This window comes from Gadus macrocephalus, chromosome 23 (assembly GCF_031168955.1).
Source record: "Gadus macrocephalus chromosome 23, ASM3116895v1".
Taxonomy (NCBI): Eukaryota; Metazoa; Chordata; class Actinopteri; order Gadiformes; family Gadidae; genus Gadus; species Gadus macrocephalus.
In genome coordinates, this window is record NC_082404.1 from 2,529,864 (window position 1) to 2,556,027 (window position 26,164).

Below are 26,164 nucleotides of genomic sequence, written 5' to 3' on the forward strand. Positions count from 1 at the left end.
AGGGGAGGAGGACAATAGAGGAGAGAAACTGCCTTGGGGACGGAGATCAGCAAAACGCGGTCGAGGGGACCCATCCCGCACAACCGATTGTTGGAACGTTCCAGAAGAGCCTGAGCCAGAAGAACTGGTAGGAATGGTTCAGAGCGAGGGCGAGGCCACTGACATAAGAATATATAGAAATGCTACTTTTATGATTCTGTACTCAGTTTATCCTTGGTCCGGTAATAAATAGTTTGGAGCTTTGCTTAACATTGCGATGGGTTAGGGGTTCAACTCCCACACCAAGAATGTGTGCACTTTGGTAAGATGCTTTGAATACAAGCAACCACAAAACTTATTTATTAAAGATCAGATGATTAATATTAGTGATTTGACGGTGTTCTCTACAGCAGGGTGAGTTCACTCTATACCAGGGAGAGACCAGACATCTTGCTCAAGGATGCCTGGCAGGATGTCCAAATCAGGGGTCTGAGTAGCTTTGGTCTGCGAGGCTCAAGAGCAAAGCAGGGGCGTGTTAGAGGAGACTGACCCCCGGGGGCCACTTTCACTAACGCAGGCACACAGACGCACGAGACAGGAGCTGCCAGCTGATCCAGGGTCAGATAGACGAGGGAGGAATCTCTGGAGCTTTCAGAGTGCACACACACATTCCTATGGTAAAATGCTAAACACACACACACACACACACACACACACACACACACACAGGCAATCTCGACTAAGTGGACGAGAGGCTGCCCTTTACCTTTGACCTCGGGTGATGTTAGGATGGGGGAAACCGTCACATGACTGGACCCTTACACACACACACACACACACACAGAAGCCAGAGGGGCTGGGGTCTCATGAGGTTCTGCACCTGCTGACATCATCAACGTCAGACAGGGGGGGATGGAGAGGTGGGCGGGGAGAGGGACATGCACGGGATGGGCACAGCTGACAAATGTCCCCTTCATAAGTGTGTGTGTGTGTGTGTGTGTGTGTGTGTGTGTGTGTGTGTGTGTGTGTGTGTGTGTGTGTGTGTGTAAGACAGAAAGCAGACACCAGTGGGGAACCTCATCCATCATTGTCAACCATGTCGACAAACAGCTGCAAAATGTCTCTGTTAACGTATGAGAGTGTGTGTGTTGCCAACCTCTATAATGTAAGTGCGCGCGCTCGCGTGCGCATGCGTGCGTGCGTGCGTGTGTTGCCTACCTCTATAATGTAGAGGACCACGTTCTTATAGAAGCAGTACAGGATGCACTTGGTGACACGGTTGTAGCTCCAGGCCCCGTGCACCAATAGCAGCTTCTCCAGGTAGGAGAACTGCCAATCAGCCAAGAGCACGATAAGACATAGGGCGGCGATGTTAGACATAAAGAGAGGGAGGGAGGGAGGGAGGGAGGGAGGGAGGGAGGGAGAGAGGGTGGGAGGGAGAGGAAGGCAGGGAGGGGAGAGAGGGATCAACACAGTTTAAGATGGAAAGATAGATTAAGCGAGAGGCCAAACTGAAAGTGCAGACTACCGGGTTCCAGTTAGTGCCTTGAATAACTCAACCCTCCCCTCCCCCTCCATCTCGCCTTCCTTTCCCACGAGGAAACATGTAAATAATTAGCAGAGTGCTGCTACCAACTATGAGCTGTGGGGTGGCTCGCCGGCCGCCGCTCTCTCCACGGGACGCCACATGTGTGTTAGCTTAACTCAGTGCTCAGAGCGGCGGCAACAATATGAATGAATGCCGAGGCTTGTTGTGCGTTTACAGTGCTCCTGCCATCACACAACGGCGAGCATGTGAGAGTGTGTGAGTGCTTGGTTTTTCCCAACGCTGATGCCACGTCCACTTATAACCACCTCCTGATGCGTGAAATCAATCTCACACAGCCAGACTTTTACCTTCAGCTTCTGGCAAAGTACTAAAGCTGTATGAATGATAATACTCTCATACAATGGAATTACATTAGTCAGAGCTGTCTATACTTTAAAGTAGTTCCGATTTTTCTGGAGGCGGGTGCTTCCGAGTTCTCTGTCAGCCAATCACAAGGCTGCCTCAGGATATCCAGGGTCTAATTACCCCAACCATATTTGAGGAGTTTCTCCCAAAGGCTGTTTACAAGCTTGCAGGACGGAGCTCTGATCAACCCCATTCTAGCCTGTCCTCTCCGCACGTCTGCCCCTGCCTGACCCCGAGGGCCCTCCATCGGTCCACCCGCCCCGCTGAGCAGCGCCCACCTGCGCTATGGAGTAGTCAGAGGAGTTGCAGGCCTGCATGCCCTCGTTGCCGCTGATGCCCACGCCCACGTGGGCCGTCTGGATCATGCCCACGTCGTTGGCCCCGTCGCCGATGGCCAGCGTGATGGCCTTCACGTGCTTCTTCACCATGTCCACGATCTCAGACTTCTGCAGAGGAGACACCCTGGAGGGGGAGGGAGAAGGGGGTTAGTGTCTCCTACTGTGATCCCCTCACAGAGAGGGGGGGGGGGGGGGGGGGAGAGGGAGACAGAGAGACCAGAGGGGAGAGGGAGATAGAAGGGGAAAGGGAGACAGAGAAAGGGAGAAAGGGTAGAGAAAGAGAAAAACCAGAAAAAAAAGTGATAAAAGGCCAAAAGAAATAAAGAATAATGGGAGAGAAAGAGTGACCATTGATAAAAGACAGTGGAGCACAACAGCAGGGCTGTAGGAAGGGAAGACACAAACACGCAAGTAGACCTCCACACTGTTGTGATGTGAACACCGTTCAGCTAGATGATTAAGGGCTTGGCTAAGGACACTGTGGAGCCTGTGTTTGGTGTTTGTGTATACATCTGCCTGTGTGTGCCGTGTCTGACTGGTAGGTATACAAGTATCTGTCACTATATGTGTGCATGAAGGTCCCCAGAGGTGACTGTGTGGATGACTTATATAAGGTTTGCCTGTGTGTGGTAAATTGTGTGTGATTTAGTGTCTTAGCATGTGAGATTATATGTGTGTGAACCGTGCAGGCGTGTCTATTGCCTATGATAGGTGTCTATGCATGCCCGTGTGTGGCAGCCATTGTCTGTGTATATGCTTGTCTCTGTGGTACTCCACCCTCTTGACCTGTATCAGTCAACTGTGTGTGTGTGTGTGTGTGTGTGTGTGTGTGTGTGTGTGTGTGTGTGTGTGTGTGTGTGTGTGTGTGTGTGTGTGTGTGTGTGTGGCGACAATGAGGAACTCAAGGAGGCTGTGTTACAGCCCTTGGGGGACACCGGACAATTGTAGGCTGGTTTGTCGTGTTGCGTCAGTTTGCTGGTGTTGTGTGGGGTTTGTGGTTTTGTGTGCAGTTATGTTGTGTCAGTTGTGTTGCGTGTTGTAGTCAAAGTTATATAACACTGAAATGTCTCCCCTCATGGTCTGAACAAACAAAGCCGGGGAAAAGCAATGTATCCACGTCAGCATTGCACAACGATATTATCTACTGAGGATGAAAGCAGCTCCAAACACTTCCTCATTGCTAGTGTGTGTGCGTGTGTGGGTGAATGATGTGTGTGAGTGTGAGTGTGTGTGTGCGTGTGTGTTAAGCAGAGGTTCAACAGCCCCTGAGGAGTGATGTCTGAGGGTTCAGAGGTGGGTGTGTGCTCCCTGCTTGCAGAGCGGCCTTCAAGCTTGGATGCTCCCCGTGATAAAAGCGCTCAGTATGAGCTGATGTTCAGCCGTGTGAGTCAGAGGAGCACAAGTCAGGAGCCACACAGACACAACGTCTGTACCTTTGGAGTAGGACGGTCCCAAAATCAAATTATCTACCGTTTCATGGTTCAGCAGAATTGTGTACACCGACCAGAGACGCACACACATGCCGTAGGTATACAGCCACACACACACATCACTCTGGCTGGCACCAGGCCCCCAGGCCATAAAGCAGGTCTGTCTGCTGGATATGTGAAGACCTCGGTCAAGCTGAGACCACACGGCTGGGTGGTCTCCACACACACACACACACACACACACACACACACACACACACACACACACACACACACACACACACACACACACACACACACACACACACACACACACACACACACACCTTGCAGGGGGAAGCCCTCAGAGAGACTTGGCTGCTCCGTCTCGTGTTGAAGGATTGGATGAGCCCCATGACATTTGTGTTGTACCTAGGTGTGTGTGTGTGTGCCTGTTGCATGTCTGACTGAACACGTCCGTCTGTCTCTGACCACAAATCCGTCATCATCGCTCTCTCTCCTTCACTCTTCCTCTGTCCCTGGATCCCTCTCGTCATCACCCTCCTTCTCCATCACTCCCCCGCTTCTCCCTCCTTCCGTCTCTCTCTCCCCAAACCTTCCCCTCTCTCGTTGACACTCCCTCCCTCTCCCTCGGTGACTCTCCCTCCCTCGTTCTCCGTTTAAAGCTGGGGAGATGACAGCTCTTCACAGTGAGACCCAACACAGAGCTGCAGAGTCCTCCGTTGCACAAACACACACACACACTAACATTATTCAAACATGAAGAGGAGTACATTAGTAAGAGGACATTGAGCAGCTACACACACACACACCTCAGTTGCGTTTGAATATTAAGGGCAACTCTAAGCTCCCATAGCTCATTAAACACCAGCATGCTGTTGCAGGGAGAGAGAGCGAGCCAGGAACAGAGAGAGAGAGGCCTCAGAGACCTGCGTCCGGATATGGCTTTTATGCACGACAGAGTCAATTATTCCCCTACTTTCTCACACACACACACACACACACACACACACACACACACACACACACACACACACACACACACACACACACACACACACACACACACACACACACACACACACACACACACACACACACACACACGGGGATGAGTGGAAAGTCCTTTGTTAAACATCACAGCTGGCATGGAGTGGAAAGATGCCCAAATAAGGTCAAGCATGGTAAACATTCTATGAAGGGAGACCACTCTGCATGAATTGAAACGTAATGTTGTGCTCACTCACTCATACTTTTGTGTGTGTGGCAGGGTCAGGGGGAGAAACATGGTGGGTGAGTCATGACTTTGACATTTCCATGCAGCTAAAGGCATGGAGCGGACCCCCCCCTTAGCCGCAGCCAGCCTTTTATCCTCCTCGTGTACTGACCTGGGGCCAGCGGCACGGGCCCAGGGGCCCAGTGCCGCGCACTAACACACGTGCACATGCACTTACATGAAGGGGGTCTTCCTTGCGTGTGTGTGTGCAGAGATTAACGATAGGTGCATGTGCGCATTATGAAACTGTATGGGTAAAAAGAAGGTGCCATGGAAACAGATTCAGCAGATCCATGGGAATAAATGATTTGACATAAACCATGACTTAAGTCTTATTGCAGCTCGCTGGTCGCTTCAGACACCCTGGACGTCCCTGTAGTGCATCCTATTGACAGGGGTTTGATAATGTTTTCAGTAACATCCCAGCCTATAACGTCTCCATGTTCTTTCTCCTTAGCGTTGGGGTCGACTGGCGCTCTTTAAATGACGTCTGTCCTTCAGCAGGTTGGAATGACCTGACGGAGAATCAGCCCCACCTTCTGCCTCTCCATGAACCAACATGTCTTCTCATAACAATGGTAGATGGAGATTAGCATTTTGTTATCCCGATTTTCCGGAAAGGCGGTGATAATGTGCGATACATTTGTAATGAAACATACTCATTGAGAGTCTTAGATGAAAGGGTTAAGGTGCGTCGGGGTGCGACGCAGTGTTCTGAAATACATCCAAAAGGAAGTGGCTCAATAACAGAGGGTATGTTTGTCACCTATACTCAAGCACAGTCACTCTCTAATAGTGACTCTCTCTCTCCCTCTCTCTCTGCGTCTGTGTGTTGTGTGTGTGTGTGTGTGTGTGTGTGTGTGTGTGTGTGTGTGTGTGTGTGTGTGTGTGTGTGTGTGTGTGTGTGTGTGTGTGTGTGTGTGTGTGTGTGTGTGTGTGTGTGTGTGTGTGTGTTGCATCACCATCACCCATCAGGTCAGGACCAGGTCCCTCATTCAAATGAAAGGGCCCTGCATCAAGTTAGTCCCCGACTCCATCAGACTACTCGACTACTCAGATGCCTCTTTACCCCCGACAGGGCTCCACACGGCTCGTCCAGTGGCGTCACTCTCTGGCCAATCAGTGGCCAGCAGCCTGTTTACTCGCCCAGCCCCCCCGCCCCCTTGTGAGTGGGGCGCGTCTCCCCCCCGTGTGCCTCCTACCTGCACACACTCCCCCACCCTATGTGTGCGATGTGTCTCATACCCCCCCCCCCCCCCCGCCCCCCCCCCCCTGTGTGGGACGTGTCCCCCCCCCCCCCCCACCATGTGTGTGGGACGTGTCTCTGCCCCCCCCCACCATGTGTGTGGGACGTGTCTCCCCCCCCCCTGTATGGGGGCGTGCCTCCTACCGGCAGCAGATGACGGCCTTGCAGGACAGGGCCAGGTCGAGGAAGGCCTGGCGCAGCTCGAAGGAGAGCGCGTACTTCAGCGTCTGCCCGTCGATGATGAGCGCCAGCTCGTTCTCCTTGCGCAGCGAGTCGCCCAGCGCCGTGCAGTGGGCCGTCAGGGTGGCCCGGGTCGCCTGCGAGGGACACAACCCAACGCGGGAGAAAGGTGAGATTACCTTTTGATCAAACTCCATTACTACTGCTAAAACTCAGTGGCAGCCGGCCCATAGAGGGCGCTAGGGCGCCGCCCACCCCACCCTGACCCTGAACCAGAAAACTTAATGGAATTATTAAGATATAATTAGTTAGTAAAATGTATATTTTAGAAACATCGTACTGGTACGTCCAGGACCTGAGTGAGGGCCCCTGGCCCAATCAGCTTTACTCTGAAGGCTGCTGATGTACACAGCGTAGTACGATGGCCCAGATGGACAATCTGCACATCCAAAAGGCTCTGAGCACCTCCACCACCATGAAGGCTCTGAGAACCTCCACCACCATGGAGGCTCTGAGCACCTCCACCACCATGGAGGCTGAGCACCTCCACCACCATGGAGGCTCTGAGCACCTCCACCACCATGGAGGCTGAGCACCTCCACCACCATGGAGGCTCTGAGCACCTCCACCACCATGGAGGCTCTGAGCACCTCCACCACCATGGAGGCTCTGAACTCCATAGTGGCTCTGAACACCACTCTGAAGGCTCTGAACACCACTCTGAAGGCTCTGAACACCACTCTGAAGGCTCTGAACACCACCATATAGGCTGGCTGAACTGAACTGTCACTAATATACTTCAATAATGAGTTGGCTTGTTCCGGTCACTTTTTGATAGCACTCGGTAATTAAAATGTAACGCCATATTTATTGATGTTATTGACTTCCTTAAATGTGGTTATTTTCTACTGGGTCTTACTGTGTTCCTAATGATCTGCCATAAATGTAATCGAGCTGAGGTGATTAGCATAAACCGTTGTGTTAAATCTCATCTCCATTTTGCCTTTCCTTGTTATGTGTGTTGGCTGGGCTGTTATGGCCTTACTTTCATCACTTTCTACAAGTCGTGAAAGCTATCAGAACAGTTCTTTACAGTGAAGATGTATATGATTGTTACGTTATGTTTATCTTTACCCTTCCCCTTCATCAGGTTTGTACGTTGCAGTACTCCCTCCACCAGTGTGTCTCCCATCAACACTCCATAGTGGGAGTCAAAAACAAAAGCTGGTTCACAGTCAAGTACTGATAATTATGTCCCATTACTAGCCCTCAATGCAAACGACACAGCACAAAATGAGCTGATTTAGCATAAAAATAATGTAGTGGGTTGTTTAGAGCAGCACAAAACATACTGACGGGTGCACTTACATGACACAAAACATAACAACACATATCTTTAATTTGTTCAGGGTAACAGCCTACAGGCAGTTACCCAGTGTGGCTTATATCAGCACACACACACACACACACACACACACACACACACACACACACACACACACACACACACACACACACACACACACACACACACACACACACACACACACACACACACACCTTGTAAACACAAGCCAATTTGTTGCAAAGGTCAGAAGCACAGGGAGCAGCTGGAAGACATCAAGCCCAGTTGTTGGTTACAGCCTTCAGGTGAAGACTGCATCTGGGGTCAGGGGCCCGAATCACTACCTGACCTACACTTTAAGCTAGGGTAGGCCATGTATTTGAGAAGCCTTTTTAATTTATCTGTTGAAATTCTCCTCATATCCCGACAAATGTGAATGAATTGAGTGTTCTGACAAAAGTGAATGAATTGAATGTTCTGACAAAAGATCATAGGATGCAGTATCTGTGGGCTCCCTGTGGGTCCTCCTAGCCCCCCGCTACCTGCCGCTCTGCCTGGGTCCTCACTGCCCGGGACCGGACCCTTCAAGGCCGGACACAGTGCCGAAGCTAGCCAGCTACTGCTGTGTCTTTGAGGAGGACTTTGGAGCAAGCCCTCAAGCGAGGGTTGGGATTTCTTCTGTTTGAAACTTTCTAATTGCAAACTCTAACTTTAAGGTCCAGTCCCTCTTAGAGCAGGAAATACACTTAAATTAGGTTAAGTAATAATATTTCTTAATATATTTTTTACAGGGCTTTCCAAGGCACCCAGAATGCTTTACATGGAGTGTGGGGGATATACGTGGTCTGCAGCTTACATAGTACAGAAACACATGCATGCGTTAGCTAGTATAACGCCAAGACAGACACACATGCAGCTTCTTTAAATGTTGACCATGGGGAAAACAAAAAGAAAAGAGAGGGAATGCTAACTGAAAAATTACTCTGAGAATGTAAAAGGGCATGGTAGAAAGCCCATCATTTATTTTTAATGGTGTGTGTGTGTGTGTGTGTGTGTGTGTGTGTGTGTGTGTGTGTGTGTGTGTGTGTGTGTGTGTGTGTGTGTGTGTGTGTGTGTGTGTGTGTGTGTGTGTGTGTGTGTGTGTGTGTGTGTGCATGTGTGTTTTATGGGCCAGTCGTTTGGGGCAGTTGTGATGTACTTGTTGATAAAAGAGGAAAAGGGGATTAATAGGGAAAACAAACATGGTAGAGATGTAATGGAAACCATGTGGCAACACAGGCCGCTGTAAACTACTGGGCCACACAACCACACACACATGCACAAACACACACATGCATGCCTGCACACACAAACAATTTGATCAACTGCAATTTCATTATAATTCACAGACGTGCTCAATGTTAAAGAGACGACAATGAGGTCCGGTGCTTTATAGTCAACGCTAGTAAAGATGAAGAGAAGTACTACTGCATTGTTCCTGTCTAGTAATCAAAAACTGCAAACAACCGTTCCAAGTTGTTTGGCTCTACTCTTAATGTGTATGGGATCTTCAGCAGCAGCAGCTCTGTTCCAGCCCTGGTTAGAAGAACGTGTACAAACCATGCACAGACTCTGCCGTGGAAATATCATAACTATAATATACAATCGTATACAAATGATATTAACCTTGTTTAGATAATTCCATTCACATTAAAATAATTATACATTCTCCCTGTACCTAGAGATACCTCCCTTCCGCTCTCTGACTCAGAGCTATCAAGATCGTTGGCATTTGCATTGCCATGGTAGCCACGACAGTCCGATACTCAGGCTCCCATTGGGATGGCAGTGAGTTGACTAGGTAACAGTCATGCAGACCATATGGCAAAATATAAGTAATTTAAATGATGTCCAAATAAGTAATCTAAATGGTATACTCTTTAATCCCACTCCAGCAGTGGGGGAGTTCCCCCAGTGAGAGGCTGTGTTGATAGCGATACTGTAGAGCGACACGATACCAGACGTTTGGACAAGGAATGCATCCTACAAAGACAGAACAATACCCGCCCGACACAACTAAAAATAGTATCTCCCTCCACAGCCCTCTGAAGTGACATGCTTCATTATCGGGGGGCAGTCGACCTCAACCGACCCCGTGACCCCCACCAGATGACCCAACGAAGTATGCAGCGAGTCCAGAGACGCAGACACACACACACAGGAACAATGCACACTCTTTACTGTTGACAGCGTTGCATACATGCCATACCCAACCCCGCCCCCCTTCCCCCTTAAAAAAAGAAAGAGAAGGTCCTCTTGTTGTGCAGAACGGGGCGTGTTTGTGTGTCCTGCTCTGACTCTGGAACGCCGTTTGCATTCACCTTTTCCAAAACAGAAGGAAGAAGGAAAACCAAAACAGAATGAACGGAATTCAGAGTGATTACAGCGTAGTCACGGAGAGGGAAACCAACACTAGGCCGTGTGTGAGCGAATGCTCGCGTACGCGTGTGAGAGAAATAAGCTCTAGTGCATGCATGTTGCCGTGGCCAGTGTTGCCAAATTTGGGCAGATTGCCCACCAAATGCGCTGTAGCCAGGGTTGCCAGATTGGCCAGGATATCTGGCACAATCTGGCAACACTGGTCGTGGGCACCAGGGGCTTGGAGGGGGTGGAAGGGGCTGAGTAGGGAAGCCACCGACGCTAGTGAAACACTGTTTATTCTGTCCTCATCCCAGGACAGAGGAAAGACACTCCACATGGCCTGGCCTGCTAACCATGTTAATAAACAGGGAGAAAGCTAGACCGGCATTACACTAACACTGGGTGTGAGATCTCTGGGTTTAAAAGGTCTCCATGACGGCCCTCCTCTGTGGCACCATACAATGATACAGTTATAGACCGCAAGCTATTGACCTGTTTAATAACCTGCCCCAAACTAAACTCAAGAGGAGCACACACACTCCTTATAACGACCAAACACACATTCCTCAACTACCACCAACATGGCTCCGGAGCTGAGCACTGATCGGGGTACAGCACTGATCAGCGTGGAACTATATATCTAAGCTTACTTAGGGGAACCTAGGGAGGGTAATAACCTTTGCTTAAGTCGACCAAATCCTAAACCTGAGCTAAAGGAAGGTAACCACTAGTTAGCGCAGGAAGTTAGCCACCACAAGCTCCAGTTAATCCATGGTCTTCAGATGAAAGCCAACGCTGAATGCTGGATGTGTCCTGACATAAGACAGCCACGCATGAACACAAATAGAACCTAGTCAGGGGACACAGAACTAAGAAATCTCACGGTATTATAGACCACATTTAGAAAGAAAAAAAACACTAACGCAATCAAGGATTGGTTTTGCCATTTATCAGAATCTCACTCGTAAACATTTCTGGTTCCAACAAAAATGTTATTTTTTGTTTGCTTCTGAGCTGGGAAAGTCGGACATAAGAATACAAACTTAAGACGGTCCTATGAATACAGTTTCATGTGTATGCAGTAAAATCTGTGCACACACACAGACGGAACCATTGGGTGAGGTTGGGGGTGAAGGGGTTGGGCGGGGGAGGTCACTTTCTCTCATCCCAACACACACACACACACACACACACACACACACACACACACACACACACACACACACACACACACACACACACACACACACACACACACACACACACACACACACACACACACACACACACACACACACACACACACAGGTGGTGGGGGGCTGGCAAGGTACAAGGGCATAAGACTAGAAGGAAGGAAGGAGATGAAGAGGAAGAAGGGAGGAAGAGGAAGGGGTTAAGCAGAATGAATCAGAGAAAGAGAAAGATTAAGGGCATTTAAAAGATAAATAGCAGAGAATAGAGCCAGGGAGAGAGGGAGTGAAGGAGAGAAAGGAGAGACAAAGGGGGAGAGAGAAAACAAACGAGAGAGTGAGAGAGAACAAGAGCGATAGCGGAGGCTTCTGTACATGTATCATCACAGATGGAGACGTGTTCACATCTGAAGTGCAGATTCCATCACCACTCCTACGATGTCCTACGCTGTGTAATTATCAGCCTGCACATCTGTGCAAACATCCACATCCCCTCTGTCATCGCTCTCACACACACTGCATGTGTAGTCTTACCACGTGCTTATGGTTTTAAAAAGCAGATGGACCAGTCTGCTTTTTATGCAACCAATGAGCATGTATGTGATTCTTTATCATTATTTTCATACACGTCAATGTTTTTAAAGGCCCCTGGCATGAAAATTCAGATTGAAGTGGAAGAACCAGAGATTTCGGAGAACCCGACACAGTCATTTGAGATGCATAATATCATCTGGAGGCGCACACAGCTTTTGGCCGTGATAATATATATAATATGCTATAGATATCTATGGATAGTATGATATTATTTAGATATAGAGCTCCAGGACTCGCCCCGGAGCACACGGAGTGTTCTAGAATATTTACAGAACACGGCCAAAAGCTGTGTGCGCCTCGCCATTGCATTACATCCACTGTAAACAGAGCGCATGGTACCGTGGCCGAAAGCTGCTCAGGGCCACACCCCCACCCTCCACCCTGACCAGCCTCTAAAAAACGGCACATTTGTGTAAAGCTCATTATGGGACTGGCTCGTAGTGGCTGTAATTCTGTGCACGTGCGAGTGGATGATTAATGAACACAGGAGGGAGGATGTTTGCTTAAGTGCTGTGATGCAGGCATTGGAACGACAACACAGGGGGCTTGTGGGAAAAGACAGATGACTATCAAGTCGATTGCCCTGACCTACATGTGCGTTGGTCTATGATGTCCAGAAAGAGAAAAATATCATGTTTCAACCTACTCTCTGTCTGTTTGTGTGTGTTTGTGGCCCTCTATGATGGAGGAGGCAGACCATATTGGTTTCTGCAGGTTGGAGCCTGTTGATATACGTGTTTCATGTGCCAGTGTGAGCTATTGAGTTAAAGATGGGTAGAAGGTAAGTGACAGGAGGGGTGGCCGCGCTGCAGGCTGGTGGACAGAGTGTGTGTGTTGGTGTCAGAGTGTGTGTGTGTGTGTGTGTGTGTGTGTGTGTGTGTGTGTGTGTGTGTGTGTGTGTGTGTGTGTGTGTGTGTGTGTGTGTGTGTGTGTGTGTGTGTGTGTGTGTGTGTGTGTGTGTGTGTGTGTGTGTGTGTGTGTGTGTGTGTGTGTGGTGTCTGTCTCTGTGGTGTCTGTCTGTCTCTGTGGTGTCTGTCTGTCTGTGTGGTGTCTGTCTGTCTGTGTGGTGTCTGTCTGTCTGTCTGTGTGGTGTCTGTCTGTGTGGTGTCTGTCTGTCTGTCTGTGGTGTCTGTCTGTTTCTGGCATGTGGTCTGAAGTGGACACATGGAGCATGTAACCGTCACAGCGTCCCAGGTCGTTTACCCAGGAGCCAACGCTCACACTCTTCGTTTTGACGAGGAGGGGCGCCCAAAGGATCAGATTACCCCTTAAAGCCCCTAAAGCCCCGACACTGCAGACCTGCTCCTCGTCCCTCTCTCCCTGCCACTATAGACCTGCTCCTCGTCCCCCTCTCTCCCTGCCACTATAGACCTGCTCCTCGTCCCCCTCTCCCTGCCACTATAGACCTTCTCCTCGTCCCCCTCTCCCTGCCACTATAGACCTGCTCCTCGTCCCTCTCTCCCTGCCACTATAGACCTGCTCCTCGTCCCCCTCTCCCTGCCACTATAGACCTGCTCCTCGTCCCTCTCTCCCTGCCACTAGTATAGACCTGCTCCTCGTCCCCCTCTCCCTGCCACTATAGACCTGCTCCTCGTCCCCCACTCCCTGCCACTATAGACCTTCTCCTCGTCCCCCTCTCCCTGCCACTATAGACCTGCTCCTCTTCCCCCTCTCCCTGCCACTATAGACCTGCTCCTCGTCCCTCTCTCCCTGCCACTATAGACCTGCTCCTCTTCCCCCTCTCCCTGCCACTATAGACCTGCTCCTCGTCCCTTTCTCCCTGCCACTATACCTCTTCCTCTCGGTTTCTTCCTCTCCATCTATGTCTCTCCCTGCCTCTCCATCTCTCTCTGAGTGTGTGACTCTCGGAGTGTGTCTCTGAGTTTTTCCATCTATGTGCCGTCTGTTTCGTTTTTATCTGTGCGTCATCTTCGGTGCCCCTAACACCCCCATCTCCTTCTACTGTGTATAGAAGGAGTGTACACACACACACACACACACACACACACACACACACACACACACACACACACACACACACACACACACACACACACACACACACACACACACACACACACACACACACTTAACGGATATAAATATACACGCCGGCTAACTTCTCTTCCTGTGCATAGGAAGGGTGCTGACAGACGTGGAGGGTGTGGGGTGGGGAGGGCATGATGGAGGCGAGAGAGGGACAACAGAAGAAGCATGTATGAGAGAGAGAAAGAGCGAGCGAAAACTGACAAGAAGGAGGACAGGTTTCCACTCAAAGGAATGGAAACGAGGAGATGAATAGAAACGGTTCAAAGGTTGATCTGGAGGTGAGAAGTTGATAAGGAAACACGATCCAGGTCCTTCAATAGCTCATCAGGACATCCACCTCGCATGCACACATGCACACGGATCTGTGTTATATCTGGGGAAGGTATTTTAAGTTGGACATAAGATAAGTTTCACTCGTAAAGGCGGCTTTGCTTTCATCTGGGCCAAGCCCAAGCCTACCCGCCCAAAGCCCCACACCCACTCTTTACATTTCATACAGTTAATTGTAAAAACGTTGTTTTAAACTGTTTGAATCCGATCACAAGAATCACTTTGTCATACTTTTTTAGAAGTTCGTATTTTTCAAAAAAGTATCAACAGTAAGAAAGGAGCAAAGTGAGTGTCTCGCCAGAACCTTTATTGGGCTGACCAGTGCATTAGACTGGGCCTCACCATACTGGTCAAGATTCCAAACCACTGACCAAGTTAACCCAGTGTTAACCCTGAGTCTTGTTGCACAATGTCTGACTTAACTTCGACATGCTGCCGGTTCCCAACCGGGGGTCTCGGGTCAGTATGTGGACAGGAAACAGTGAACCGGTTGGCCAAGAATAACGCATGAAGCATGAGTCTATCCTGTCCTACAAGTGAATGACTTCATGACACTAGCCTGTCCTATACACAGTGAATGACAGCATGACACTAGCCTGTCCTATACACAGTGAATGACAGCATGACACTAGCCTGTCCTATACACAGTGAATGACAGCATGACACTAGCCTGTCCTATACACAGTGAATGACAGCATGACACTAGCCTGTCCTATACACAGTGAATGACAGCATGACACTAGCCTGTCCTATACACAGTGAATGACTGCATGACTCTAGCCTGTCCTATACACAGTGAATGACTGCATGACTCTAGCCTATACTATAAGGGGTGTTTAGCGGCTAAAGCGCCACCTCTTCTCCAACAGCTTTAGCTTGGTTCTACATAGCTATCAGCCTAGATCATTCCATTAGTCAGGATTTTTTCCTTTTTATGTCCATTTTTTTTGTGGTCCAATAACTCAAATTTAATTCAAGCTTCAACATTATTATTGTTAATTTATATGGAGCAGAACCAGCCTTTTTCCAACAGTCGAAGCTTTGCAGGCATTTTGGTAAAACAAATGAATGGCAGGCTAAGCTAATGTAGGGATCAGGTCGGGTGTCAATCAGCTGTGGTCACACACACACACACACACACACACACACACACACACACACACACACACACACACACACACACACACACACACACACACACACACACACACACACACACACACACACACACACACACACACACACACACACACACACACACGCCTTGGTAGATTAACATGGGCCACGTAGCTGCACTCACATTTCATAAACACGATTCGCCTTTTACTCCTAGATAAATAAGCCATGTAAAACAGAGCAAGCAATGCGTGTGCATGCCTTTGAGGGGTTGTGTATGTTTGTGTGTGTGTGTGTGTTCTCACATGACAGTAATCAATCCACATAGAGGAGCAGGGATGTGTGAAGTAGGCAGAGACCCTAACTCACTTACTCTCACACACAGCATCGACTTAACCAGGAGGCAGAGGCAGACATATTGTTCTGCTTACATTTAGGCCCATAGTTTGAATCAAATGGATGTGTGTGTGCTTTATATTTATATTTACATTTAGGGGATTAGCAGATGCTTTTATCCAAAGCAAATTACAATAAGAACATTTGTCAGAAGGTGAAACAATATATCTCTGTCGGTACAGTAAGGATGTTCACAGAACCAAGTGCCAAGCACTTACAATCGCTAGGTTACCCATCCCCTACCACAAATATATTATATTATATGCTTAAGACTGACATATGAGGCACAACCAGTACAACATTTAAAAGAAAGAAAGAAAAAAGAAAGAAAGAAAGAAAGAAAGAAAGAAAGAAAGAGAGAATTGATAGTGGCAGTAGTTTCCGTCTCCTTTCATCCCTTTCTCCTAGAAGACACCAGACACTGTAATTACCTCCACCTGTGCACAGACAAAGAGTCCCACCCACCAATCTGGGGAGAGCACCACACCCTGGTTCCCACGGTAACCTCCTGCAGACCAATCCCCCCCCCCCTCCCACACTTAAGTCATTCCCCCCCGAGAAAACCCCTTTCTCACACACTTCCCTCTCCTTACTGTATTGTACAGTGTGTGTGTGTGTGTTTGTGTGTGTGTACTCACATCCAGAGAGTCCTCATTGACGATGATGAGGGACATGCCATGTGTCACCAGGCGACAGGAGTAACCTGATACACAAAGAGCTGCCGTCAGAGAGAGAGTGTGTGTGTGTGTGTGTGTGTGTGTGTGTGTGTGTGTGTGTGTGTGTGTGTGTGTGTGTGTGTGTGTGTGTGTGTGTGTGTGTGTGTGTGTGTGTGTGTGTGTGTGTGTGTGTGTGTGTGTGTGTGTGTGTGTGTGTGTGTGTGTGGGCGGGGCTTAGGACCAGGATTGGAGTCACTCATGGTTTAGCGAAAAAACAACAACAACACACGTGATAAAAAGGTAGCAGGGCCCCAGGCATGAGTGAGGTTACACAAGCGCTTTAGGGGCCGTTTCCCACGGCAACGTGCGGCTATAAGTGAGTGTGAACAGCGTTCTGCTTCCTGTGTCCAGTTAGTGCTTCCTGGGTTATTCTACCCCCCCACCCCCTCCCCCTGTTCTATATTCATCTCCCCGTTTCACACTTTACTCCCTCTCAATTCAACCCTTCAGATGATAAATATCTAGTGAATTTTTACTAAATTTACTAAAATCGAACCAACACAGATATAGTTTCTGGGAACACGATGTACTAAAACAAATAAAAGCCGTAAGAAGGGAACCTATTCACTGATGTTGGGTTTGAAAACCTCCAACGTCCCGCTACATCCTATTCCTGACAACTTGGTTTTCCTCCATTACTACCAGATGTTGAGCAAGTATTTTGTAGCTTTAGTCTTCTGCACATATCAAGTCCTCTTCACCCTATGGCCAACAGTCCCCCCCCCCCCCAATGTCCCTCAGTCCCCCCCCATGGCCCTCAGGCCTCCCCTATGTCCCTCAGTCCCCCCCCCCCCATGTCCCTCAGTCCTCCCCTATGTCCCTCAGTCCTCCCCTATGTCCCTCAGTCCTCCCCTATGGCCCTCAGTCCTCCCCAATGTCCCTCAGTCCTCCCCTATGTCCCCAAGTCCTCCTCCCCTATGTCCCTCAGTCCTCCCCTATGTCCCCAAGTCCTCCTCCCCTATGTCCCTCAGTCCTCCCCTATGTCCCCAAGTCCTCCTCCCCTATGTCCCCAAGTCCTCCTCCCCTATGTCCCTCAGTCCTCCCCTATGGCCCTCAGTCCTCCCCTATGGCCCTCAGTCCTCCCCTCTGGCCCTCAGTCCTCACCTATGTTGATGGCCGTCTCCTGCTTGTCTCCGGTCAGCACCCAGATCTTGATGTCGGCCCTCATCAGGGTGGCGATGGTCTCCGGGACCCCGGCCTGCAGCCGGTCCTCGATGGCCGTGGCCCCCAGCAGCAGCAGGTTCTGGGGGTCGAGGGGCACAAAGACAGAGTGGGAGAGAGAGACGACACACACACACACACACACACACACACACACACACACACACACACACACACACACACACACACACACACACACACACACACACACACACACACACACACACACACACACACACACACACACACACAGTAAGAGATTGCCCTGATTGCAATAAGTAAGGGACTTCAACAACAGCATCAAAATGAATTAAACCTATTGATTTAAACATTCACTGAAGAGACAACAACTCCCTAACAAGGCAGAGCCTTATTAAGGTGAATCAGATAACATCATGTGTGTGCCTGCTAATCAAAGACGCAGGACCAGAGTCACAGCCATGAACTCAGCTGATAGCGTTTTTAATCCCAGCGATGCTGGGGCCTCTGTGTCTAGTGCCCCCCCCCCTCCCATGCACTTCCTTCAATTTGTTTGGCATTTTAAAAACACACATGTAACCCCCATTAGGCTCCCAGGAACACCAGCAGACACACAAAGCTACAGATGGATGTGTTTTACACACACACACAAACACACTGATACACAAGGTAACAGTGCGGTGCTGTTGACTCCACGTTTTATGAGGACCTTGGCAGGCTAGTGCCGGTAATTAGCCTTGTGGTTTAACAGTCTGCAGCCCCCCCCCCCAGATTATTTTTCCTAGTCCTATACTCACACTAAACTTCTCCACACATTGAACTAAAGACACTATTCTCTAACTGAATCCTTCATGTGCCCGTTATTGCTGTGGATTCATGAGCCACTCTGAAACCCCCTCTCTGGTTCCTTTCCCACCTCTCTCTCTCTTTGTTTACTTGAGCTCTGCTACCGGTGTGTACAAAATAACAGTGGCATTCCACACTCATCCCCACTGTGGGACAGAGCCCTTAGTCCTTTGTGTAGTTTCCCCCCAAGATGACTATTAAGAGCAGCACAGTGTGGGGCTCCCAGAGCAGAGGCTGGGACACTCCGCCCCCTGCTGGCTGGATGTGGAACATGACGGAAACCCCAAAACCAGGTTGATAATCACCTTAGCCACTTAGGAGGGAGCTTTTTAACGTGTCATGAACTGCTTCGGATTTGCTAAAGCCACATCTTTGAACTCACTCCACTTCTACGCACTCTAGAGGGAGTAGGGTTTACCACGCTGAGGCAGATGAGAAGGAAAAGGGAACTTCACAGACTATGACCGCAGAGGAAAAGTCCTCATTCCATTAGGTCAGTTTTGCAGATTTCTTACAGATTTCTCCCAGAGCGACCTACATTGAATGTCTTCCATGTTGGTGCATGTCGTTATGAGGGGTAGGGGACAGGCATCTCGCCAGGGGACAGACTGTAGACAGAGGGCTTCAAACCAACAGCTCCAGTCTGGGGTCCACTAGGGTCCACTAAACCCAGAGCCCTGTGTCCGGGTTCCACTAAACCCAGAGCCCCAGTCTGGGTTCCACTAAACCCAGAGCCCCAGTCTGGGTTCCACTAAACCCAGAGCCCCAGTCTGGGTTCCACTAAACCCAGAGCCCCAGTCTGGGTTCCACTAAACCCAGAGCCCCAGTCTGGGGTCCACTAGGTTCCAATAAACCCAGAGCCCCAGTCTGGGTCCCCCTGGCCGCTCATACCTTCTCCAGCAGCTCGTAGCACTCCTCCAGCTTCTGGGCGCGGTCCTTGATCACGGTGCTGATGCGTGTGTACTCCTTCAGCCACTCCTGGTACGCAGACACCTCCAGGTCCACATAGGCAAAACACAGGGTCCTCAGGCCTGGAGAGGAGGAGGAGGATGACTCAGAAAACACTCTTAGAAAACCTGATCTATTTTTTACGTCTCCAAGGGGAACATACAGTGTTGCCAGATTGGGCCAGATTGGGCAGGAAATCCGGCCCAATCTGGCAACGCTGTACAGGACTAGGGTGTTTCATTGAGAAGAGACTAGCTGTCTGCATGGAGAACAGGGTTAGGCAGCAGTAAGCCCAGCTCAGAGTCCTCTAGACCCCAGAAAAGGCCTTCAGGGTAGCTGGTCCTCACAGGGGGACCTGCCTGGGAAACAACAGGTTTTCTATACAGAGCAGAAAAGGAAAATGCGACCGACCTTTTGGTTCCACGTATCAGGCATGATCGTAATCATTTTAGTATTTTAATAACAGGACTTTTAATACCAATAAATTTCACACAAATAAACAAGGCATCATGTACTATAAAATATCCCATGCCATTAAAAATGTATGCAACAAGTATTGAAGAAATGTTGCGGGGGAGGCAGGAGCTTGTATGTCTGAGGTACTATTCTAGCTTCCCTCCTTCCTAGTCTCTTGCTCCCTCCTACCTTCAGTAGCAAACTGTTCCAGGTGGGCCACAGTCAGCTCCTTGTACTGTGATGCTTCGGTCAGCCGCTCGAAGATCACGTTATCCTGGAGAAACAACAATGATCAACGAGAACAGAGGTACTCTGAGGGTATGAGGCTGGTGTTCTAGTCGGGCACACGTACGGCTCCTTTGCAGTAGAGGCGGAGCTTCCCGCTGGGGGTCCTCACCACCACTGACATGCGCTTGCGGTTACTGTGGGGACAAACAGACGAGCAGAAGGTCTCAGACACGGCAGACGTCGTGCATGGCTGCTGAGCGATGGACAGGTGTGGGTATGCACACCTATTTATACATTGAAATGCCCTACAAAAGTACACTTTTCCTTTCTTCAGGTTACTGCATCTTGCACATATTGTAAATAATAATAATAATAATAATAATAATAATAATTGCACATTTCAATTATTATGTTTTGATTTTTATAAATAGCATTTTGTTTTGCCTTCTTCGAATTTATTTATTGTCAATATTACTTAAATTATTTATTTGGACCTTTATTTATCCAGAAATGTCCCATTGAGATATAATATCTCGTCTTCCAGGGAGTCCTGGCCAAAATAGCCGACAAGTAAAGTTACAGTACAGAGATGACAGAGACCACAGACAAAAATACATTTAATAGTGTTAATGAGACAGATTAAAGCTAGGAACAGTGCCACAGTTCTATTAAAGTTGTTTTTAGGAGATTTTTAAAAACATCTGAGGGCAATGAATTCAGATCTATTATTTTCTGAAAGTCATCCCAGGCGTATGGCGCAAATGAGCAGAAGGAAGTCTTACCTAATTCTGTACGCATAGCAGGGATGTTTACTGACCTATTGCTGTAAGCACTGGTGTGGCGTGTTAACAGACTACAAATGTAGGGTGGAAGTTTAACAACCAATGCTTTAGCAATAAAAATTAGAACATGGCTTTTCCTCCAGAGTGACAGTGATGTCCATTTGACCATTTCATATAATTTGCAGTGGTGTGTTCTTGCTTTTGCCTCTGTCACAAAATGTAACGCTGCATGATACACTACATCCAACTTAAAAAAAGAGGAAAGAAACGGGAGTATGCATATAATACATCACCAGTCTAAAATAGGTAGAAAGATACTTTGGACCACCATTAACCTGGCACAAAAGTTTCAGTTCAACTTTACTTTGGTCTAAGCTTTTTAAGAAGATTATCGATGCTTGTTTCATAGTTCAAGTTCTCATCAAGCCAGATCCCTAATTATTTGTACGTTTCTACCCTTTCTTAGAGGATGCCATCATCAGTTGAGTTTTCAATTTTAGTAAGAGATTAGTAGGAAAGCGTAAAATTCATGCATTTTGTCTTTTTAGTATTAAAACTAGTCTAAAGTTAACTAAGGAAGTTAGTAATAAACTGAAGGCAGTCTGTAGATACCGGATTGCCGCCGAAGCTTTGGCAGCAATCCGGCAGCTCTGGCGGGGTGTCCGGCAGCTCCGGCATGTCGCAATATGGACTTCAGAGTCAAGGCCAAAGTTCCTTTCCCCCAATCTTCCTCAACCATGGCCGTGATAACCCCCACTATGAGTCTTGTGGAAGTACCAGAGACTCCAGACACAGTCTTTTTGATTCATAATATCATACGAGCCGCAGATAGCTTTTGGCCGTGATATTAGATGTGATATAATATAAATACCTTTATATTATATAATATGATTATTATGATTATGATTATTATTTTATATTATATAGATATAGAGCTCCAGGAGTCCGCAAACGGCAACAATCACTTCTCCTCCATGCTGTGGTTCACTCTTACAGCTCATTGGTCAATGGGCAGCAGCTCATTTGCATTAAAGCTACAGACACCAGAATTAGCCCATTCGGAAAGGACTGAAACAGAGGGGAATAGCAGTAGGCCCGATTTTTTTTTCCTAAAAGCTAATTCAAGCAAACAGCTTCAAAAACATGTTTTCTGGAACTCATATACTATGTTTACTTGTTGGGAAAACACCATAATATGTCTCCTTTAAGATACTATTTTTTGACAAATAATGTTTAAGCTGCTCATTTACTAGAGATTCAAATATTTTAGCTGTTACTGGCAACCTAGAAATGTGGCGATAATTGTTAAGAATTGAGGGATGGAAGGTGTAATAGTAGTACAATTAAAGCAACTTGAAGATATTATACTTTGAAGCATTACAGGTCTTTCAGATACTGGAAGATGGGATTGTTGCTGCATTAGTAAAATGATCAATAAATGCATGGATTATATTGTTTTTGCCTTTAATCTCACATTGATTTATTTTTAACACAACAGGGAGAGCTGGTGTTTCTACAGTCCCCTCTTTGGATTTCACCAACTTCCAAACTTTACGAGGGTCATTTAGATTTTCATTTAATATATTTAAATAATGGTCACTTTTAGCAGCTTTAACTAACTTTGTACACTTATTTCGCAATGCTCTGTAGTTATTCCTGGACCCGGGATCATTGCATCGTTTAGCCTTGGTCCAAGCACTGTCTACCTGTCTAATAAGATTCGCTATGTTTTCATTAAACCATGGGTTGTCTTTTCCACAGACTCTGTATCTTCTCAGGGGGGCGTGTTTGTCAATGAACTGAATGAAAGTAGTTTTAAAACACTCCCAGATGCGGTACAAATCACTATCATAAAGATCATGTAAAAATGCTTGCTCATTAAAATGCTTTTAATTTCGTTTAAAAATAAAACGAGGTTATTGCAACGTGGGTCGGAGATAAATACAATTTTGATTCCTCTGCATGTCTGGCACATATTTGAAATGTAGGTCAGGTTACCTGGAAAACTCCAACACGTTGAGGAGCTCGTAGGTCTGCGCCTTCCCTCTCTGTGGAGAACAGAAGAAGACCTCTCAGTGAAGCTGAACACGAGCACTACATCCTCACACGCCACCAACAGTGGTGAACAAAAAGAAACATGGATGTACATTGATCATGCAGAAATATTAGACCTATAGAAAGACATGAACTACATGAGAACACGCATACGGTCACAAACAGGGTCACATACTAAGACATAGAAACAGATCCAATATAAATACACAGAACTTATTGACCAAAACAAACTCCTGCTAGCAGCCAATATGGGATGGATTTGACCATTTATTAAACAATGGTATAGCCAGAACATTTCCCTACTGGCAGGTGAAAAGACCAAAGTGTGGCCGTGAAAGTCAGTCCCCGAGACCAAAGCCCATCACAAACATAACGCACCGCGTCGATGATGACAGAGTCGGGGGTGCGGCCCGTGAACACGAAGCCCAGGCCCTTGGCCCCCTTGACCAGCGCCCCCTCGTCGGGGGAGGAGGCCTGGTAGATGAGGGTCTCCTGGTCCCGCTCTGGGACCACCGTGTGGCACACAGACATCATGGTCAGGAACTCACAGATCTGAGAGGAGGTGGGCTGGACGCACACACACGCACACACACCAATCAAAATGGATGCATGCCAATCAGTTGACTGATTTGTAAAACTGAAATTGAATAAAAAAAAACAACTAAAAGGGACAATCCCAAGGACCTACGTGGTTCTCAATGTTTTGGATCAGGGCGGGGTCGTCAAACTCCGTGGAGTTATTGGTACTGGCAGGAAGTTGGCTGAGAGAAGAGAGAAGATCATAAAATACAACAGCATAATATCTACCAGTTACCACGAGGACTTTTCAGGCGTCCAGAAAAGACTGATAGAAACAAAGCACTACTGAGACATCGGGAAAGTTGAACGAGCACAACTATTAGCAGAGCTCCAAACTCAGAGCAGAACAGTTGATATGTGTAGCAGTGAACAGGTGGGAATAGAGGAGGAGAGCAGGGCACACTGACCTGAAGTCCTCCATTGAACGATCACATTCTAGATCAGGGAAGTGTCTGAGGCGTGGAGGGTTTAGGGCAGAATAAATCAATCAGGAGATAAGTTGATTAGCTCTGTTCACATCCAAGCAAAGCAGAGGACACATCTACTCGATGGATCGTTAAATCATGCAACAGGTCTAGTATAGGATCGGTCAAAATAATAGGCAATTTGATAGCTATTACATTAATGGATTATATATATTATTATAAAGCAGGAGGTGCATTTACTTTAAAGGAACTGAATAGAAAAAAAGAGCAGAATAAAGCCGAATTTATAGTTGTCTTGCACGTCAGGACCTTTATGGTCACCCTGTCTGCGTTCCGTGGTGTGGACGCTTCCCAGGTCACACAAGGAGAGTATAAACAAGGCTTTAGGCTTCTCGTTTTTCTGACAGAGGTTTAAGGGACAGTGGCGCCCGCTTCAGGCGACTTTTGGAAGAAAAACCTTTAATCACTCCACAAAGGGGAGGGGAGACTGACCCATATGTAATCCCGGCAATGGTGCACTTCTTGAAGTTCATGACGTTGCAGGTCAGAGTTCCCGTCTTGTCTGAAAAGAGATACTTCACCTGTGAGAGACGAGGGGAGATAAGGAGAGAAATGGGAGATGGACCAAGACAAGCAGAGGGTGACGAGACACAAAAAACGACACCAAATGAAGTGACTTGTTTTCATTGAAAGCCGATACTGGACACAAGCTCATTAGTAATGGAGAGTAGGCATGGAAAAACCCTGCGTGTTCTGGGGTCTCTGACCACGCGGGTCTTGGGGATTTTGCTGATGCTTTTATCCAAAGCTTACTTCCATTCATCCGAAGACTTAACCCAGCCTGAAGAACTAGCGACCTTCAGGTTACCAGCCAACCCGCTCTACCTCCTGAGCTACTGCCGTCCCCATGGGGGTCTTTGAACACGCGGGTCTTTGAAGACGCGGGTCTTTGACCACGGTCCTTGGTTTGTTAAACATGTATTCACGCAAACAACAAACTCTTAATGTGGTACCGAGACCTGAGGAGGGAGGAGCCTAAACCTTTTAGTTTCTTCTGAAAGCCAAAAGTGGGAGGAGCCATCTCTCACCTGACCGAGTTCTTCGTTCAGATTGGAGGTTCGGGCCATGGCGGGCGTGTCCGTCTCGCTGTAGTACATCTCCTCATCCTAGGCACAAAGTCATCTGAATGTAACCCTAACCCATTCTTATATTGTCGTCGTGTTTTAAAGAACCATAAACTACACAAACACACACACGCGTGCTCGCAGATGTACAAACACACACACAAATAGCAGCAGCGTACCCAGTTGATGAAGAGGGCCTGTGTGAACTTGACCACCTCTAGAGTGACCAGCAGGCTGATGGGGATCAGGTTGTTGTAGAGGATGATGAAGGTCAACAAGTTGTAGGCAAAGTTGGTGGAGATGTCCCCTGAACACACACACACACACGATGAATGAGCAGAACAACACGTGCCGCCCTTTGTGAACTCGTTTGAGTGAACCTGTGTAATCAGCAGGGGTTACACCCTTCACACACACACACACACACACACACACACACACACACACACACACACACACACACACACACACACACACACACACACACACACACACACACACACACACACACACACACACACACACACACACAGTGTGTTCGTCTCTATTCCTTGTTGCTCCCCAATTTTGATTGCACAGTTATCTTTACAGTAACTTGGGGGAGTACTACCCTACAGGACAAGCTTAGTGTCAGTAGTGTACAGCAGGGTGAGCGTAACGTCTGTCTGTGTGTCCTCACCTGCGCGGGACAGGTACCAGCAGTTCTCCTCGGTGTGCGTGCGGTTCCAGATGGCCGCGCCCACCGAGCTGACCAGAGCCATGACCAACAGGATGCAGAACAGAACCAGGATCTGAACGTTGGTCACCCGCTCCACGTTGGAGCGCTTCAGGGGGGCCTTGGTTGAGTTCTGGAACCAGAGACATGGAGGGGAGCAAGAGAAAGAGAGAGATAGAGCGACAGAGAGAAAGAGACAGAGACACCGCAGGAAAGAGAAAGGTCAATGAAAGAGAGGGAAATAGGAATGTAAAGCAGAAGATGAGACAGACCAAGACACTATTTTAATTTAGCTATCATTTTCTTTATTTGTCAAATACAACGACT

General features: G+C 48.0%; 1 protein-coding gene across 6 annotated transcripts in view; it reads right to left on the minus strand.

The window, feature by feature from the left end:
• The window catches only part of atp8a2 (ATPase phospholipid transporting 8A2), a 52,386-nt gene that overhangs the window by 4,994 nt on the left and 21,228 nt on the right, over positions 1–26,164 (minus strand). For 5 of the 6 annotated variants that reach the window (XM_060045299.1, XM_060045298.1, XM_060045302.1 and 2 more), the window contains 16 exons: positions 25,802–25,970; positions 25,302–25,429; positions 25,087–25,164; positions 24,491–24,579; positions 23,981–24,025; positions 23,683–23,755; positions 23,373–23,561; positions 22,938–22,987; positions 20,282–20,351; positions 20,119–20,203; positions 19,417–19,556; positions 17,644–17,782; positions 16,462–16,526; positions 6,368–6,540; positions 2,212–2,395; positions 1,198–1,308 (listed from right to left, as the gene is read on the minus strand). In XM_060045299.1, the coding sequence (XP_059901282.1) occupies positions 1,198–1,308; positions 2,212–2,395; positions 6,368–6,540; positions 16,462–16,526; positions 17,644–17,782; positions 19,417–19,556; positions 20,119–20,203; positions 20,282–20,351; positions 22,938–22,987; positions 23,373–23,561; positions 23,683–23,755; positions 23,981–24,025; positions 24,491–24,579; positions 25,087–25,164; positions 25,302–25,429; positions 25,802–25,970 (1,788 nt within the window). The remainder of the gene's footprint in view (positions 1–1,197; positions 1,309–2,211; positions 2,396–6,367; positions 6,541–16,461; positions 16,527–17,643; positions 17,783–19,416; positions 19,557–20,118; positions 20,204–20,281; positions 20,352–22,937; positions 22,988–23,372; positions 23,562–23,682; positions 23,756–23,980; positions 24,026–24,490; positions 24,580–25,086; positions 25,165–25,301; positions 25,430–25,801; positions 25,971–26,164) is intronic. The other variant, XM_060045300.1, reaches the window with a different exon arrangement.